Here is a 17,062-nt window from a genome sequence, read left to right as displayed (position 1 = left end):
CATGTCTGCCCACTCTTAAAATATCCATTATCTACAAATTACCAATTCACTGACTTAACTCGTGCATCTGTGATGGTGATCTGGATAAACACTAATCAAGTGTTAGTAAAATACACATTTAAGCAAATATTACAGAGTACACCTCTGATAACATGAATGATTTAATTTCTCCACGTCCACACTGACACTATGAGGAAAGAGCAGGGTTTATTCATTGGGTTTACCTCCTAATAAGTAAGTCACAAGCCTATTGAAGACCCTGATCAATATCAAGTTCTTAAAGGGATACTTCACCCAAAATCGATAATTCACCAATTTTCTACTCACCGTCATGCCAAGGAAGGGTTTGGAGAACTTTCAGAGTCATCAAAACGCTTTAGGAGTTCCAGGGGGGGTCCGACTGGTAGCGGGTTTTCATATAATAGCGGTGGATAGAGTTCACTTTGGAATCGCCGAAAACACACACTATGAAACATCCAGATACCTCCATACTGCTCGTCTGTACTGACCCAAGTGTTCTGAAGCCACAGCATGAAAAAGTTTTTGTTTTATTTTGATCTCTGTTTTTAGTCTTGTTGTACAGTAGTAGTTGCTCCCAGTGGCTCTGTTGATGTTTGTGCACATGAGATTTGCTGTGAGATGTTCTTCCGTGTTTATATCCATGGTTTACCAAGAAGAACGAACAGAAGAACTCCCGAGTAGCCTGCCCTACACCTGGCCATTTCTAGAAGCAGAGACGGAAAGAAGAACTTCATAGTTCCTCCAGAGGCTTCAGAAGTGGATGGCATATCTCGCAGCAAATCTTGCGCATGCCGGGCTTCAGGACATTTCATAGTGTGTGTTTTGGACAATTCAAAAGTGAGCACTATCTGCCGCCATTATATGAAAACCCGTTTCTTAGCCAGACCGGATGGAATATGGCCAATAATCTTCGATTGAAGTGGACCGCCCACTGACAGTAAAATGACTATGAGACAGCGGCCATTGGTGATTGGTTAGTAGTAGTAGGAAATAATCCCGAAACAGGAAATGATTAATAGACTCGCACTAGATAATGACATGAAATGAAAATTCTGTCAAATTATCGGGCCATGGCAGAAAAACATCTCCATCACCAAAATCACCTAAAACTGCAGCTGAAAATCACAATGAACAAAAAAGAAAAAAGCCTGCTAATAAATTCCACTTGCAGACGGGGCTCTTGTTTGGGGTGGTGACTCTGTTAGCTCATGCATTTCTTGAAAGGTAAAAACGTAATAGAATCCATTTCTCACCAAAAGTCCTTTAAGGCGGCTTCATGATGGCTGTCAGGAGGATGAGTGGCTTCATAAAACCAAGTGCCAACAGGGACTGTGGTAATTTGAGATGAGCTGCATCGATCTAAGCTGTCTAAGAACACAACTAGAATTGATAGCGCTATAACGTAATTTCTATCCAATTCAAGCTGTGTGTGTCTAAGTTTAGACCATGCCACCAGCTTAAAGGATGACTCATGCTGTCGATAGTGGGGAGAGATGCCCCATGTTGAGCTACTGCTGTGATAGTGGCCATTATTATGACGGCAGTTTAATATCTGGCCCAGACGCACACAAACACACAAATGCTAGATTAAGATTGATAAATCAGATTTTTATTAAACTCTAGTCTGCGTAGTTCACCTCTGAATATGCAGGTCAGTGCAGTGTGATGATGGATTTATTATCTGACCGATCACTCCTGCCCTACTCTGTCAAACTGTGGGATTTTATGGAGAATACAAACCTCAACTTTGTCTCATCTTTGACCCTTAAAGAACAAGTGTAAGGGAAAGAGGACAAAAATATCTGTATTCATATTTATACTTCTGTCAGGACCACTATGTCAAAATAATATTTATTTACTTGCACAGTTTAATTTGGCGGTATGGTACTGTTCTGGGACCCCCTGCTCTTCCACGCGCTTGCGTGGAAAGCCTGAGGCAGGAAGAGCACCTCCCTGCCCTTCACGAGCCATCATGAACGGCATAAGCAGGGAGCGCAGCAGCAAAGAAAACCCAGACAGAGCAGAGCAACCAACAAGATACAATGACAGGAGGAGCTGGGGCGGAGGTGGGTTGCAAAAAGCCGGCAGAGGAAGCAGCAGCAGCAAGGGAGGTGACGTCGGACTAGAGCAGTTTAAATAGCGCGCTCTGAATGCAATTCCCCAATAGGAAGCAGCCACGGGGAGTCAGCTGAGCCATCAGCTGATCTGCACAGGTGAAGACAGTTACGCTGTGCTGATTAGAGCTTGACGTCATGGCCTGCCAGAACTAACGCTACGCTTAATTTCTGTCAGGACCACTATGTCAAAATAATATTTATTTACTTGCACAGTTTAATTTGGCGGTATGGTACTGTTCTGGAACCCCCTGCTCTTCCACACGCTTGCGTGGAAAGCCTGAGGCAGGAAGAGCACCTCCCTGCCCTTCACGAGCCATCATGAACGGCATAAGCAGGGAGCGCAGCAGCAAAGAAAACCCCCCAAAACAACCACACCGGCAAATCCTGGAACCTCTGCTAAGAGATGCCAGGAGGCTATGTAGGATGGAATTAAATTTTTCCTATAAAATTTAATAGGGAATAAGCCACACGCTACCTCTTAACAATAACAATAATAATTATTAATAATAGTAATAATAATAATTATAACAACAACAACAATAATATTAAATCAATTATTTACAATGAGAGGCTCATGGCTTTTGTGCATCTAGAAAGGCTCTATTGACGGGCGCAGTAAGGCAAGGCAAGGCAATTTTATTTGTATGGCCCGTTTTTACAAACAGTTTGTCTCAAAGGGCTTTACATGGCATCGTAACAACATCCTCTGTCCTTAGACCCTCACATCGACTGAGGAAAAACTCCATGGAAAACCCTTTTAACAGGGAAAAATCGGAGAAACCTCAGGGTGAGCAACAGAGGAGGGATCCCTCACCCAGGACGGACAGACGTGCAATAGATGTTGTTACAGACAAGAAAACAGGGAGCAAAGAAAACCCCCCAAAACGACCACGCCGGCAAATTCCTGACCCTCTAGCAACAAGAGATGTCAGGAGGCTATTTAAGTTGGAAATAAATGTAGCCCATTTAAAAGGAAATAGACAAAGAACCCCCCAAACCCGCAAAAGGAGCTGCGTCAGTGAATAATTCAATGCCAAATATGATTCTGTATGATCGCTATGGAGGTTGAAACCCAGCGCAAATTAAGAATAAAGCAAACCGTTCCTTGTGTGACGCTCCGACCACGTGGCAGCATTGCTGGCAAACAGAAACTCCACAGCCCCGGAATCAGCCGTCGTCGATCAATGGAACACCTGTGTGTGACGCCGCCCCCGCCTGCCAGGAGAGAGCCCCGATGGAGAGAAGGAGCCCCCCTCCCCCGTCGTCGCAGATGGCGTCCTCCGTTCCAGAGCCTCACTGAAACCCCACGACACATCACCGCGCCAGCCGCCGCGGGTCCGCATCGTGGACGGGGGCGACGACATCGGGAGCAGCAGGGCGAGCACGAACACGAGCGGCGATCCTTCCCTCATGTGGGAGCCCGTCTTGCAAAAAAGCCGGCAGAGGAAGCAGCAGCAGCAAGGGAGGTGACGTCGGACTAGAGCAGTTTAAATAGCGCGCTCTGAATGCAATTCCCCAATAGGAAGCAGCCACGGGGAGTCAGCTGAGCCATCAGCTGATCTGCACAGGTGAAGACAGTTACGCTGTGCTGATTAGAGCTTGATGTCATGGCCTGCCAGAACTAACGCTACGCTTAATTTAGGCTTAAATAAAAGATTGCATAATTTTTTGTGAAAATAATTTTCTTTTAGCATCTTCTTCTCATGTGTTCAGCTGCTTATAATTATGATGACGATATTTCCAACCCTGTGAGGTCTGCACTAACACAGAGCTGTTAATGGCTCCAGGTCAAAACACTCCACTCTGCGTGTTGTTCTTCATGGTAAAAAGTCAAACTAAATGCAAATTATGGGTTAGTACATTTTAGAAAAAGTCACCTCATCAACCCACTATTCATGGGTTGCAGTGACGTCACGTCGAAGGGACCGCCACCATATTTGTGTCCGATTTGACAGGTCTTCTCATATGACAGCATGCAAACCGCAGGATGGAAATGACAGTTTCTTGACAAAATGACAGGGTTTCATACATCCTGTCTGGGTTTATATCTCTATAACAACAGACTAACTCTATATTATCCCACTTATTACACAGTTTATGAGTGAATTAATTAATTTGAGATGTAATGTTGATCAAAGTCCGAAGTCTGGTCACTTCTCCGCTGTTTGCTCCTCACCCTCCTCCCAGTCGACTCGTGTGCAGTTGTTTTCAACGAGCTTTTGATAATCAATCAGTAGATTGATGAATTATCATGTAAATGTCCTGTCTGTCATAAAAGATTACGGTTACGGGACACGTTTGTGTCACAGACTCGCGGTGGCACAGACACAGCTGGTCACAGGTCTCTCCCTCACTCTCCCTCTAACAAGCTACAAGTCATTTTTCTAACATTACAATTAGTCTGAAGCTGGTAAAAATGAAACACAAGGTAAAAATCCTTGATAGTTCTTCTGCCCTGCTCCGCTGATCAGAGCGGCGTCCCTAGCAACGGCCCGTTTTACTTAGCAACGGTCTGTTATACAGAAATAAAAGACCCTAAATGCAGAATCGGTGAGTAATTAATAAGAAAGTAATCAAAATGCAGAATTCAATATATCCATGTTATTAAAAAAAAAAGTGAATCCCCTCTTTTTGTGAGACTTGTCACAGCCCATGCTGCCACTGATAGACTGTCTGCAGTCAACTATTTATTCCGCCTATACACTGATTCGGCGACGTCACCGGAAATCGAACGGCCGCCATTACTGCGGTGACAACTCACAGTCAGGCAGCTGTTGGCTCTGTGCGCGAAGCGGGCATTTGAATGCAAGTGGACCTTTTCTCTTCCCTTTCTCTTCTGCGAACATGTCCAGGAAGGCTGGGAGGACATGTGCCGTCCTCGACTGCTCTAATATCAGCAAAACACAGCCCCTTACTTCAGGAGGAGTGTCCGTGTTTAGACCGTAACGTTACGTACAGCGTGTCAGCAGCAGCAGCAGCAGCAGCAGCCGCCAGCGATGCAGTCACAGCTGACCTGTACAACCTGGCTACCCTCCCTTCTCACCGTTACCTTCACATCGTGTGGACAGTCTGTGAATGTCTCACTGATCCCTTCAATATGATGTGATCATGGTCGTCTAAAAGCCGGTGTAAAATATGTCCGACCCATCCGGAGCTCAGGTAATTTTGACCATAAATCAGAGACCTGTAATTGACGTTTTTTCTGATCATCGGAGGCCAGCTGGTCAATAAAATATTCTTGAATATCTAAAACAAAGCAAAAGTTGTTGTTGTTTTTATAATCTTATTCATGTAGCCTGTCCACATGATTAAATATCCCGCTGCTGGCTTGCTAACGTCAGCACGCATAACGTACCGGTATGTTATATCGTTTATGATACAGTTTCTTATCTCCCTGTTACTCTAATCTTTCCTGCTAATCGCTCAAACAAATGATTAATTACTAAATGAATATTGGTATTCATGTAAGATACCTTAATCAGTTACTGGGGGGCACTAAACATCACAAATGCAGCCTATTTATGATGCTGTCATAGAGAATCAGTTTACTATGACTGACACATGTCACCGCAGCAATGGCGCCGCCGCGAGATGGCGGCATACACAAAACGTTCTCCGAATTCGTGTATATGAATGATGGAATAAAACTGCAGTCCGGGGTTTCTTTGGCGACTGCTATCACAGTCAACAACACAATATAATCCTGGCATCTTTCAAATAACGTCAATTTTCGGTCTCTTGCTGATTTCCTCCTACTACTCCACTTGTTCTGGTAACGTGACATGCTGTGATCTGTGCCCAGATTGCCCTGATTCGGACACAAATATGGCGGCGCAGAAACACAGTGACGTCATGTGAATCTAATGAATACACTTCAGCTGTATCCTCAGATAGATAGATAGATAGATAGACAGACAGACAGACCATTCATTTCCACTGGACATGTGATAGTCAGTGTAAACAGGAAGCAGATTGTCTCGGTTGCTCTGTTGTTCCTCATTCATTGTAATTTGGGCAACGAACCAACTACAAAGTAGAATTCAAATACAGGATTTCATAAAATGCACAACAGCTGCTAGCAATGACAACAAAGGCAGCAAGCATCTTATAATTCATTATCCATGTTGCTTTCACACTGGTAGTCGAAGATGATAAGACAAATCAGTGAGCGACTGTGGGTGTCATGTCATCATTTCCTGACACCTCAGTTTCTACCAATCTAGACTGAAACACCACCTCAGAGGTTTCAGACTCAAACGCGTCCACCAGGGTCTCCAAAAGTCTTCATTTTGAAAACACTGTATTGTGGATACACTGTCAGTGGCTATGATGTTTGTGTGGGTATGAAGTGACTTTTTGAGCTTGTGAAGGAGGCATGGTCAATCTGAAATGAAGAGTTTTAAGTTGCTGCAGCTTGTGTGTGGGAAGAGGTTATAATAAGTGGTTTCAGGTTAATGGACAGAAAATGGAACCATTACTCATTGCACAATATTAATATCATTATTTATTATTGTTATTATTATTTTAATAAAACTTGTGCCTGCACTGTTGTAGGTGAAAATGAAGTCTCTGTGCTGTGTAGAAAAAGAAGGAAAGCTAATGATTAATATGCAAGGCTCTCTTGCTGATGATATTTGCTTTACATTAAAGGATGTGAACATTATTTTGTTTATCTGTTTATCTCTGAATGTTTTGTTGAATAGTCTGCCATATAAAACAGTAAATGTCCTTGACTTGAGCATTAAGCTGTAAGCAGCGAACAAGGTCCTTGACTGGCATAACTAGCTACATTGTCAGAAGGATTTTCATTTGGTTGCTACGGTGACAGCAGCACATGGTTACTGACCCGGGTGCAGTTGTTGGCCTTGGGCTCCAACTCGTTGACCTTGGTGATCTGCTTGAGGAAGTCGGACTCCTGCATCCCGGGCTGGGACCCACGCCGCTTGAAGAGCGCCCGCGGGTTCCCCAGGATCACCTGGAGGTTCACGGCAAAACCTGAGGGAGAGACGGAGACGAGGAAGAAGAAGAAGGGGTGAGAAGGTTAGCCAGCATGAATTAAAAGCCCATTATGGGTCTATTATAATCCCAGCAGAAAATGATAGAGTACATTAGTGTATCTAATGACTGTGATATGGCTGATATGAAATTCATTTACCACAGGCGCCTGCCATTCTCCTGTGATAATTGTATAGATAATGAGAAGGAGAGCATGAGAAACACAGGGGGAAGGCAAAATGTTCATGACTGCAGTGTGTAGTAGCAAACGTGAGGATTAATGGTTGGTTGGCGACAAAAATGTAATCAAATCTGATTAGAAAAAATTGTAGATAAATATTTGCAAACTACACACAGACACAAAGATGTTCCATAATGGCTGCAGTTAATGACTTGAAACATCTACATGTTTATTCCATGTACACTGAACAAAACACACTTTGCTCATCTATTTACCAAGACAGGTGTGTAGGAGCAGGAGGAGTGGATCTAGAATTTAGCCTTTATCAATGTTTGGTGATCAGGCTGTTTATAACAGTTTTAATAAGGGAGAGTCAACTTAAATAAGATACTAGAAATGATAATAAGGAGACATCAAATCACTTTGCAGTCAGTCGTTCATTATATAGAAGAGAATTAGTAAATTAATAATTATAAAAGATGCTTCAGGCACGTCGGTGACTTCATAATTATTCATACTTTCTCAGATGTTACAGGTTAAACATGTAAATTAGCCTGGAGGAATGAAAACACATTATATACTCTAAAGACCACATTACAGTAATGTATTGAGATTACTATAAAACATCACACACAAATACATTTCCACCACATCAGGCAGAAGAACATTAGGGCTAAGCAGTGATCAAATATGGGCTGTCTCTACCATATCATAGAAACAAGAATCTATCCATCATACAATAGAAGTAAGTCCTTGGCATATAGAAAAGTCATAAATATACTCCAGCCCTCTGCAATACACTGAATAATAATACAATATCTAAACATTATGCAGCATCAATGTTTCATTTAAAAATCAGGTCGCATGATGAAAGGAGCCTGAAGGTATATACATATTCATATTCACAAACATATCCAACCCTGTCTGGAGCTGGATAAAGATAGATTGATGTTATAAGATTGTTACATTTAAAAAAGAAACTGTTTACATAAAATATATAGAAACTATTCAGTGTCAGGAATCACAGAGACAAGATGTTGATCATCACTCCCCCAGGAGCCAGTGTTTGGAAAGAATAGATCCAGTAAACATCACGTTGTTTGTCAGTCAAATGTGTAAGGTGACCACAGAAACCTATTTGATATCAATGTCAACTATGCAAATTAAATACCTTAGTCAAGTCATGATTGTGTTCTTTCAAAATAAGACTCTTTCTTAGGTACAACTGTTCCATAACCACGCTGTGTAATCAGCATCTTGGGTAGACCACACCCGTCAGGTGGGTAGATCAGATCAAAACACATCTGTGGATAAAATCTAAAATAAATAAGCCATCTGTGAGCATGTTGAAAATATAGTTTGAGCTGAGTTCATTCCTTTTCTTCAGATGCAAATCAAAGGCAGCAATCTGAACACGACCCCTCCTCCACTGTACTCGACCTTGTGCCCGTCACCATGTGTGTGTATAGTACGTCATTCACACATCTGATGTGTTTTGCGACCCCGAGGCAGAGGTCTGGACGTGACACACCGTGAGTCTCTTTTACATCATCCTGCCTCCGTCTCTGTGCTGTCTCTGACAGAACAACATGGTTAGAGCTCCTAAATATGAAGTGTTACTGAATGGTCACTCTGTGTGATGACCAGGCTCTGGTCTTTGCACGCTGCAGTTTGAGTGTGATTGGTGTGATTGTTACTGCCACATTAAGTCATTTTGCATTTTTATCGACTGTTGCTCTTGAAATTCACGACAGTGTGGATGTGCGACTTATTTTGAAAACACGTAAAACCAACAATTGTCAGACCTCCTTTGAAAACTGACAGAGTTGTTCTGACTCCCTCTCAGCTGAATGTGACTGACCTGTGCACTCCATCATTTTCCAGTTAGTTTTCTAGTATTTTTCCTGATGCTACCCGCAGTGTGTTTATCACTAGATAGTTCAGAGTTAAGAGAGTTGCAGAGCCGCTCTAATATTTATTTATGATGATGTGTTAACTCATTGAGTGCCATTGACGTATATATACGTCAATCAAAATCCAACGCTTGAGTGCCATTGACGTATATATACGTCAAATGCAGTTTTCTGCGGCTGGTAAATGGGGACGCTGTTGCGCACACTGTGAGTAATTTTGGGGCTTCTGGGATGTGTAGAACGAAGAAGACTGTAGATCAGAGCAAGAAGTGAAGAGGAAGGAGAAGACGAGTGCGATCGGTACAGAGATAAAAAGTTGGGAAAAGTTTCTATTTCTAGAGGAAAACGACGGGCAGAGCCTGGAACAAGTGTAACGTGGAGCTGGAGGAAAGCTTAGCCACGGATGCTATTAGCATAGCTCCAGCATGAAGTGATCAGAGGAGGCAGGAAAGGTCAACTGATCTAGATGATCAGCACCGAAATGCCGAAGCGAAAGCGGATCGCGGAGTCAGTTTCACCAGTTGCTGTCTAACCGACGTGATGACGAACCGAGAGATCAGCGCGGTGAGTCGCGGCCGCGTCCAGCACAGAGGCTGAAGACGCCACGACCTCTCCCTCCCTACTTCAGAGACGAGGGGAAGCAGCAGGAGGAGAAGGAGGGGAGGGGAGGGGAGGGGAGAGGGTGAGGGGGCAGCAACTGCAGGAGAAGGAGGAGAGCAGGCATCACTCTGCAGAGTAAGACTCCTACTTGTTGTGTTTTAGTTTTTTTTTTTTTTTTGTACAATGAAAAAACATGTGAAATGAAACTTTCAGATGTCTTAGGCTACATGTTTTTGAAGCCAAAATTAAAACGGATAAGTCACTGTTTTTCTTGAGAGACTCTCTTTCACAAAAATGCATTTTTCTCAGCTTTCTAGAAAAAAAGTGGTCTTTTTGGTGCAACCAGGCTCTATTCAACTTAAGATAAATTAAGAATGGAACAAGGTACAAACAAATGGTTTTTCCCTAGTTAAATAGAGAGTCTCCTCTTTCCTTTGAGCTATTTTGTGTTTTCAGAGTCATAATACAAAATATTCTCTTGGTCTTAAAATATTACTCAAAATGCCCCAAAACGCTGGCACATGGCACTGACCATTTTATAAAAGGTCTGGCACTCAAATAGTTAAGGGGCTACCAACACCACAGCTGTGTCAGCACTGGAGGATGGTCTGTGTGCACCCATTACCATTCTCCTACAGGGAGAAAAACACTGTTGTTTGCAATTCTTTAAACCAATTGAAGTCGTCTTGGCTGACCCTGGGTCCGGCAACAGTGCCCCTGCAAAATAGTGTTAGGGACAGAATTTGTTTTTGTGAGATATTTGCATGTGGTGAGCACACTGTCATTAAAAACACTGATTCCCTGCAAAGAAAACAACCACATGTAGTCAGTTTTTGATTGCATGATCCAGATCTTATTCAAAATGTACAATTTTCTATTTATTTTCCAGTTGCTCGCTCCTTGGACGTTTTCCCTCAGTGGAAGGGAATCTGAAAGCAGCAACAAGCCGAGGAAGTCCTGCTGCTGTAAGAGGAGCACAGTGGTAAACGTACACTGATCAGCCACCACAACACAACTGCTGCCTGGTGTGCAGTGTTGTGGCTGGTTGTGGTGTGTGTGTGTGTGTGTGTGTGTGTGTGTGTGTGTGTGTGTGTGTGTGTGTGTGTGTGTGTGTGTGTGTGTGTGTGTGTGTGTGTGTACAAGTACTATATATTTGCAAGAACCCCAACACTGTAACCAGTCTTAGTGCTGTGGCTGATCAGTGTATAACCACAGACTAAGACTACACCATAGCTGATGTGCACCTCTTTAAAAATGTGAAGCTATAGCTGCTGCATTGATGCTATGGAGACATGGAGATCACACATGTGGCACTGTGTACTCACAGGTCCCCTGTGTGTGAGTATGAATTACAAACCAAGTTAAGTTGTTAGCATGCTAATATTTTTTCATTAGGATAATATTAACATGTTAGCAGGGAAGGTTTTGCACAGTGGCTGTCTTACTTTAGTAGTGTGTTGATAATGAAAGTCAATCACAAGTTAGAGCCGAGGTTGATAGAAATTCATCCAAAGCATCAGCCAGGCCAGAAAATCTGACCTTTGAGTCGATGATGGCACCAGATGAAAATTCAACTCATCACAAATTCATTGCAATTATCCGCATCATGTTTTATAGCAATCCACGCAATACTTTAACCAATATTTCAGTAGTATTTCAAAGTAGTGTAGTGACTGACCAAGTGTCTGGAGGAGGAGGTGTGCATATCCCACACATCAACATCTTTAAACTCTAATGAAAGTCCTTAACTGAGCATTTCTCTTTCTGGTCATAAATGTTCAATGGACCTTCTCAAGATAGTGTAAGGTATGTTTGATTTATTATCCTCTGTTTACCCTTCAGACTTCACACTGGGCTGGAAAGAGATCCCATCAGCACCTTCTCCCCTTCACTCTGCCTGCTGAGTAACTCTCTCAACCGTCCTGCTGAGTCAGGAGACAGGAAGAGGAACGCAGGAGGAGACCTACATCCACATGAATATTAGTGCAAGTTAATTACCTGGGAGACAAGATGTGTAAAGCATGTGAAGTAGAATTAATGCAGATAATGGGAAAATGGGAAATGAAGTTTTGTTTTGTTTGATTCAGTCAATCTAACAAATTAAATATTAAAATAATGAAATTAGATATTTAAGAAAACACTGGATTAAGGCTGTTATCATGGTGTAACTGTAGAGTGGCTGTAGTGCTCTGTGTTACTCTCAAACCAGTTGCTTGGCTGGGATGGGTTCAGGTTTCTCCAGCTAACGTATGACAACAAGCCACGGTCGAAGTTTGCTCCTCTCCCACTCACTGTGTGTTTTACTACAGCATTGCTCATATGTGTGCTGTCAGACAATGGAACAAGAATGAAACAGTGACTGAATCACAGTCTGGCCACACTACGGGCTCTATTTTCCTAGACTAGGTGCAGGCGTGGCGGATGAGCCCTGCGCTTCGCCTTCGCTTCGCCAACGAGGCGTGTCCACGAGCAGTTTGCAATTTTCCTTCGAAGCGCAGCGGGGCGCATCCCGCCTACTTCCCTCCCACCGGCGCAAATGGCATAGAGGGAGGAGAGAAGGCGTGGAGTGGGTTTGACACAGCCGAGTCAGATCTTCACCAATCAAATGAGCTCCTCTCCTCGCCTTTAAATCCGCCGCGCGCGAGGCGCACGTTTGATTTCACCGTGGAAAAGGGAGGCAATTGACTTGGTGCGCACATGTCACCAAGACCTCACAGGCAGGTTTCCACAGTTCCAGGCACATTTAAATGGAATTAATAATCACAATAACCCCTATTTATTGTAACTATCTGAATCAGCACATACACGTTTATCTATATCGATTGTCCCGTCACACTGATGACAGATCAAAGGCTGTCGGCATGCGTAATGGAAACTCAACCTGACTGAATTAACACAGATGAAAGATGAGGATGGATTACTGCTGTTTTGACACTACACACTGTGCCGTTGCGATGATCTGCTATATTTATTTATTTACTTATTGATTTATTGAGCCGCATCGTCACGCGACCATAACAAATAAAACTGAAAACAAATAAACTATCATCTCTCACAGCAAGTGAGACGGGAGGAAACTGATGTTCTGGTCCGGTCCAAGCTGGCAGTGTCCGGTCACGCGAACAGACCTCACGGGCTGATGATGCAAAAGTAGTCTGGGAGGGAGGAGGTTATGATGTTATCCAGGTTTGCTCTGACATATTGAGAGCTGTTGCCCAGTAAAAAAAACAAAAAAAACAAAACACACACACACACACACACACCTTTTCCATTAATAAAGACACTCATATTTAGTAACCTATATTTAAACCCGTGTGCACAGATCACAACATAAACAAACAGCTGTGCGTAAAGGAGGCATCACAGAGCGTCTCTCTTTTTCTTTTTTCTTTAGAAATTACCTGAGATGAGAGATATGAATATCTGCTCACTATCTGATGCTGAGGCTGATTATGGTTTGCTGTGAGAGATGATAGTTTATTTGTTTTCAGTTTTATTTGTTATGGTCGCGTGACGATGCGGCCGCTGCCCTCTAATAAATCAATAAGTAAATAAATAAATATAGGGGATGATCGCAACGGCACAGTGTGTAGTGTCAACACCTGCTCTTGGGACATCCACGGCTGCTTTTTTGTCTCAGTCCCTCCCTGGTTTCATCTGTGTTAATTCAGTCAGGCTGAGTTTCCATTACGCATGCCGACAGCCTTTGATCTGTCATCAGTGTGACGGGACAATCGATATAGATATAGGTGTATGTGCTGATTCAAATAGTTACAATAAATAGGGGTTATTGTGATTATTAATTGCATTTAAATGTGCCCGGAACTGTGGAAACCTGCCTGTGAGGTCTTGGTGACGTGGGTGAACTGCGCGCTGGGCAGTCAAAATACCAGTCCGCTGGCTGCACTTTGCCTTGCGCTGAGAGTAGACCAGGTTGGAGCTGACGAGCTTTCGGCGCACTCTCCGCGCGGTCTATCGGCAACAAATTGTCACTGCGCCAAGGTGAATCTGTCGACACCTCCCTCTGCTGCGCGACCACTCCCATCTCGGCGCACAGCAGTCTGCCAATTTACCGAATCCGCTGCGCACGTTGTTGCACTGGAGGAAAATGCCACTGCGCCAGCTGCGCCAGGGCTCGCCTCGCTGCGCCCCCCTGAGTTGCGCCAGGAAAATAGGGCCCGTAGGCAGGCAGTCAATTCAAGCTGCTGCTCCTGGTTTTAGAAGTGAAAATAAATTAAAATATAAATATTGATTTCTATAATGAGACTTGTATAACTGTATAACATGTCAGAAGTGAATAGAATGAGTGGGATATACAGTAGTAGTGTTTCTACACAGGGAAAGATCAATCTCATGGGGATACACCAGCAACTCTTCCACAGAAAATAGCTAATGTTCTTATTTCTTTTGGTTGATAGCTTAAAATGAGTGAATAAAGACGTTGGCAGGACCAAATCATTTTGAAAGGGCAGCAAGCAGTGTGGAAGCTCCAACACTCAGTCAGTCAGTGACATTTGTGTTTATAGGCTAGGCCCTTCCTTCCTGCTTAGGCAGGAATATTATTATTCATAGCTAATACATTGTCATCATGAGCTTTGTTGCTGTTAGTTTGCCAAGTGAGGGGGCAGGGCCAAGTTATAGGTGATTAGCCTAGCTTAGCATAAAGACAGAAAGCCTGGGGAAACAGCCAGTAAGGCTCTGAGTCAAACATCCACCTACAAACACCTCAAAAGCACATTTACAATTATTCTGTATCTTGTTTGGTCTGATCCACACACACAACCACCGATGAACAAACCAGAATTTGTAGTTTTAGGTGTTAACCAGTACCTGGTGGAATTCTGTTGTTGAAGAGAAATGGATAAAGCAGGTTACCTACATTACTCTGAAGATAAAAACTGTGAGTTTTATATTATTGTCTAAACAAATGAGAGCAAACTTGTCAGGCCAGCTGTTTCCAGTCTGTTCATTGAAGCTAATAGCCTCCAGGGTCCAGCAATGTACTTACTGTGCAGATATGAGATTGGTTTCGATTTTCATCTCACTCAGAAAACTAGTGTAGATGTATAATTTCCTGAACGTCAAACGATTCCTTTAAACCTGGAAATTAAGTGGGAGCACTTGCATTTTAAATATTGAAGTCTCAGATCTATGCTTTTACCTTACACAAGCATAATGAAAGTTGATCCAAAAAAAAAAAAAAACCCCAATGACTTAGCGTTTTTATCTCAATTACATTTCCAGTGTCTACAAATTAATGTATATAAAACCTGAAATGAGCAGCTAGGAACAACCAATTGAAATATCTAAACCCTGTGGTGCAATTTTAAAGTGTATGTAATTTGTAGCAAATGAGCAAAAACATTTGTACAGTCTTTAAATGGCCAATCAAAACAGTTAAAATGAAAGTAGAGGAGTAGGTGTAGTTGGGATTTAAGCAGAACAGCATTTTCTCTGGGGGATGCTGAAGTTTCTAGTTTTCAGCATGACAGGAGGATATTTTCAGAAGCTGCTGTGATCCTCCATGCTCAAGGTCTCGCCATAATTACTGAATATTTATTTATGCAAATTGTTAGTGGGTGGCACGCCTTGGCAATCAGTGCATTAGTGTGGGAATTCACCCCTAGTAATTCACTATTCTTGCCTCTCCTCTCCTCTCCTCTCACCCCCCTCCCTGCCTCAACAGCATTTTCTAGGCTGCAGCTCTGCAGACAGCAGTCCTCTGAGTAATGTGAGTGTCAGCGTAGGTCACACACACACACACACACACACACACACACACACACACACACACACACACACACACACACACACACATACACATACACATACACACACACACACACACACACACACACACACAGAGGAGCTGAAGATATGCACATGGGTTTGGCTTATCACTCTTCTATAGGTTTAACTTTGCTGGATTTCAGGCTAGGACAACTGTCACAAGCACAATGTGCACTTCCATCCTGCATAAGCTTTAATCCACACAGACACAAGGGTGAGACTGAGAGACATTTGGAGGACTTGTTCAGAACTAATGTTTATAGATTGTGCTTTAATATATATATTGAAATTTGAAAATTTCCCATGGCATTTTAGGGCAAAAATATAGCCTCCGCTCAAAAGGCCATAAGAAAGCTTTTTACCAGTTATACTGTGTCTACACAAACCTGCACAGTCTCTTCTATTATACCTATACAGTGGCCAGGTTAGACTGCTATCAGGTGCATTACTGCACTATGTGTGATACTGCAGGCTAATCACTGAGATAAATGCAGCTCAGGTGGAGCACACAGATATGAGAGCAATTACAAGATAGACATCTTCCGCCCTGCAGCCGGCCTCTGTGATATGGAGAGCACAGCTCCTCTCAGCCACGTTAGCCCAAGAGGCTACTGTCCCAACTGTGCCTTAACTTTGTCCCACTTTATCCCTGACCCGCTCCAGCTGACCTATATGACTGTATGTGTGTGTAGCATGCTACATTACCCACTGTGGAGAAACACGAGTAGGTCAAAACCTAGTATACGTCTGGATTGCCTGTGGTCAAACCTGGTTTTATAACTGCAAAGTCATCTGACAAAATCAGCAAACACGTACAGACAAAAGATGGAGTTGCACTGTTGAGAGAAAGCTGCAAAAGACAGACTGTCTTTCTTATTTTGTCTGTCACACTGCTCACAGTCTGTGTCTGGGATCCACAACAGTTTAACTTCCATTGTCTTCCAACACCGGAACAACAACAGACTTTTCATAGAGGCGACTAACTCCATCTGTTTGATATGTAGAGTTGGTCACAGCAACATTTTACTACAAAGCCTTGTTGTTTAAAGTTACTGCATTGCATATTAATAAAAACTCAACACTTCCTGTGAATGTTCCCAATTAAAAGCCTTTGAATGTTTCAGTAGGAAGAAACCATTTGTTTCTTAATGGGACTTTTGGTAACACTTTCTATGAAGACCACCTCTATAGTGCATCATGAGCGCATTCATAGTGCATTATAATGCTCATCATAATCAGTCATAATGCACTATGACTACACTCATAAACACACATAAAGCTTTATGATGCACTATATCAACAGTTATAAATCTAGTTTATAATGATTTATAAATCCAAGGGCCTTATGAGTGCTCTTGACTGGTTATAAACTACAGACTGACTGATGGGGTTTATAATACATTATACCCGTCTATACACACACCTAACAATCAACTGTTATAAGG

The 17,062-nt window shown here is 42.8% G+C and overlaps 1 protein-coding gene across 1 annotated transcript in view; it reads right to left on the bottom strand.

The window, feature by feature from the left end:
- b3gat2 (beta-1,3-glucuronyltransferase 2 (glucuronosyltransferase S)) overlaps positions 1–17,062 on the bottom strand; it is a 108,913-nt gene that overhangs the window by 15,855 nt on the left and 75,996 nt on the right. Inside the window, exon 3 of the mRNA XM_085800991.1 lies at positions 6,985–7,133. Coding sequence (XP_085657117.1) covers positions 6,985–7,133 — 149 coding nt within the window. The remainder of the gene's footprint in view (positions 1–6,984; positions 7,134–17,062) is intronic.

This window comes from Trachurus japonicus, chromosome 15, assembly GCF_045865225.1.
Source record: "Trachurus japonicus isolate A0001 chromosome 15, Traja_1.0".
Lineage (NCBI taxonomy): Eukaryota > Metazoa > Chordata > Actinopteri > Carangiformes > Carangidae > Trachurus > Trachurus japonicus.
The sequence above is the reverse complement of the archived record's forward strand: the minus strand, read 5'-3'. Positions and strand labels throughout refer to the sequence as shown.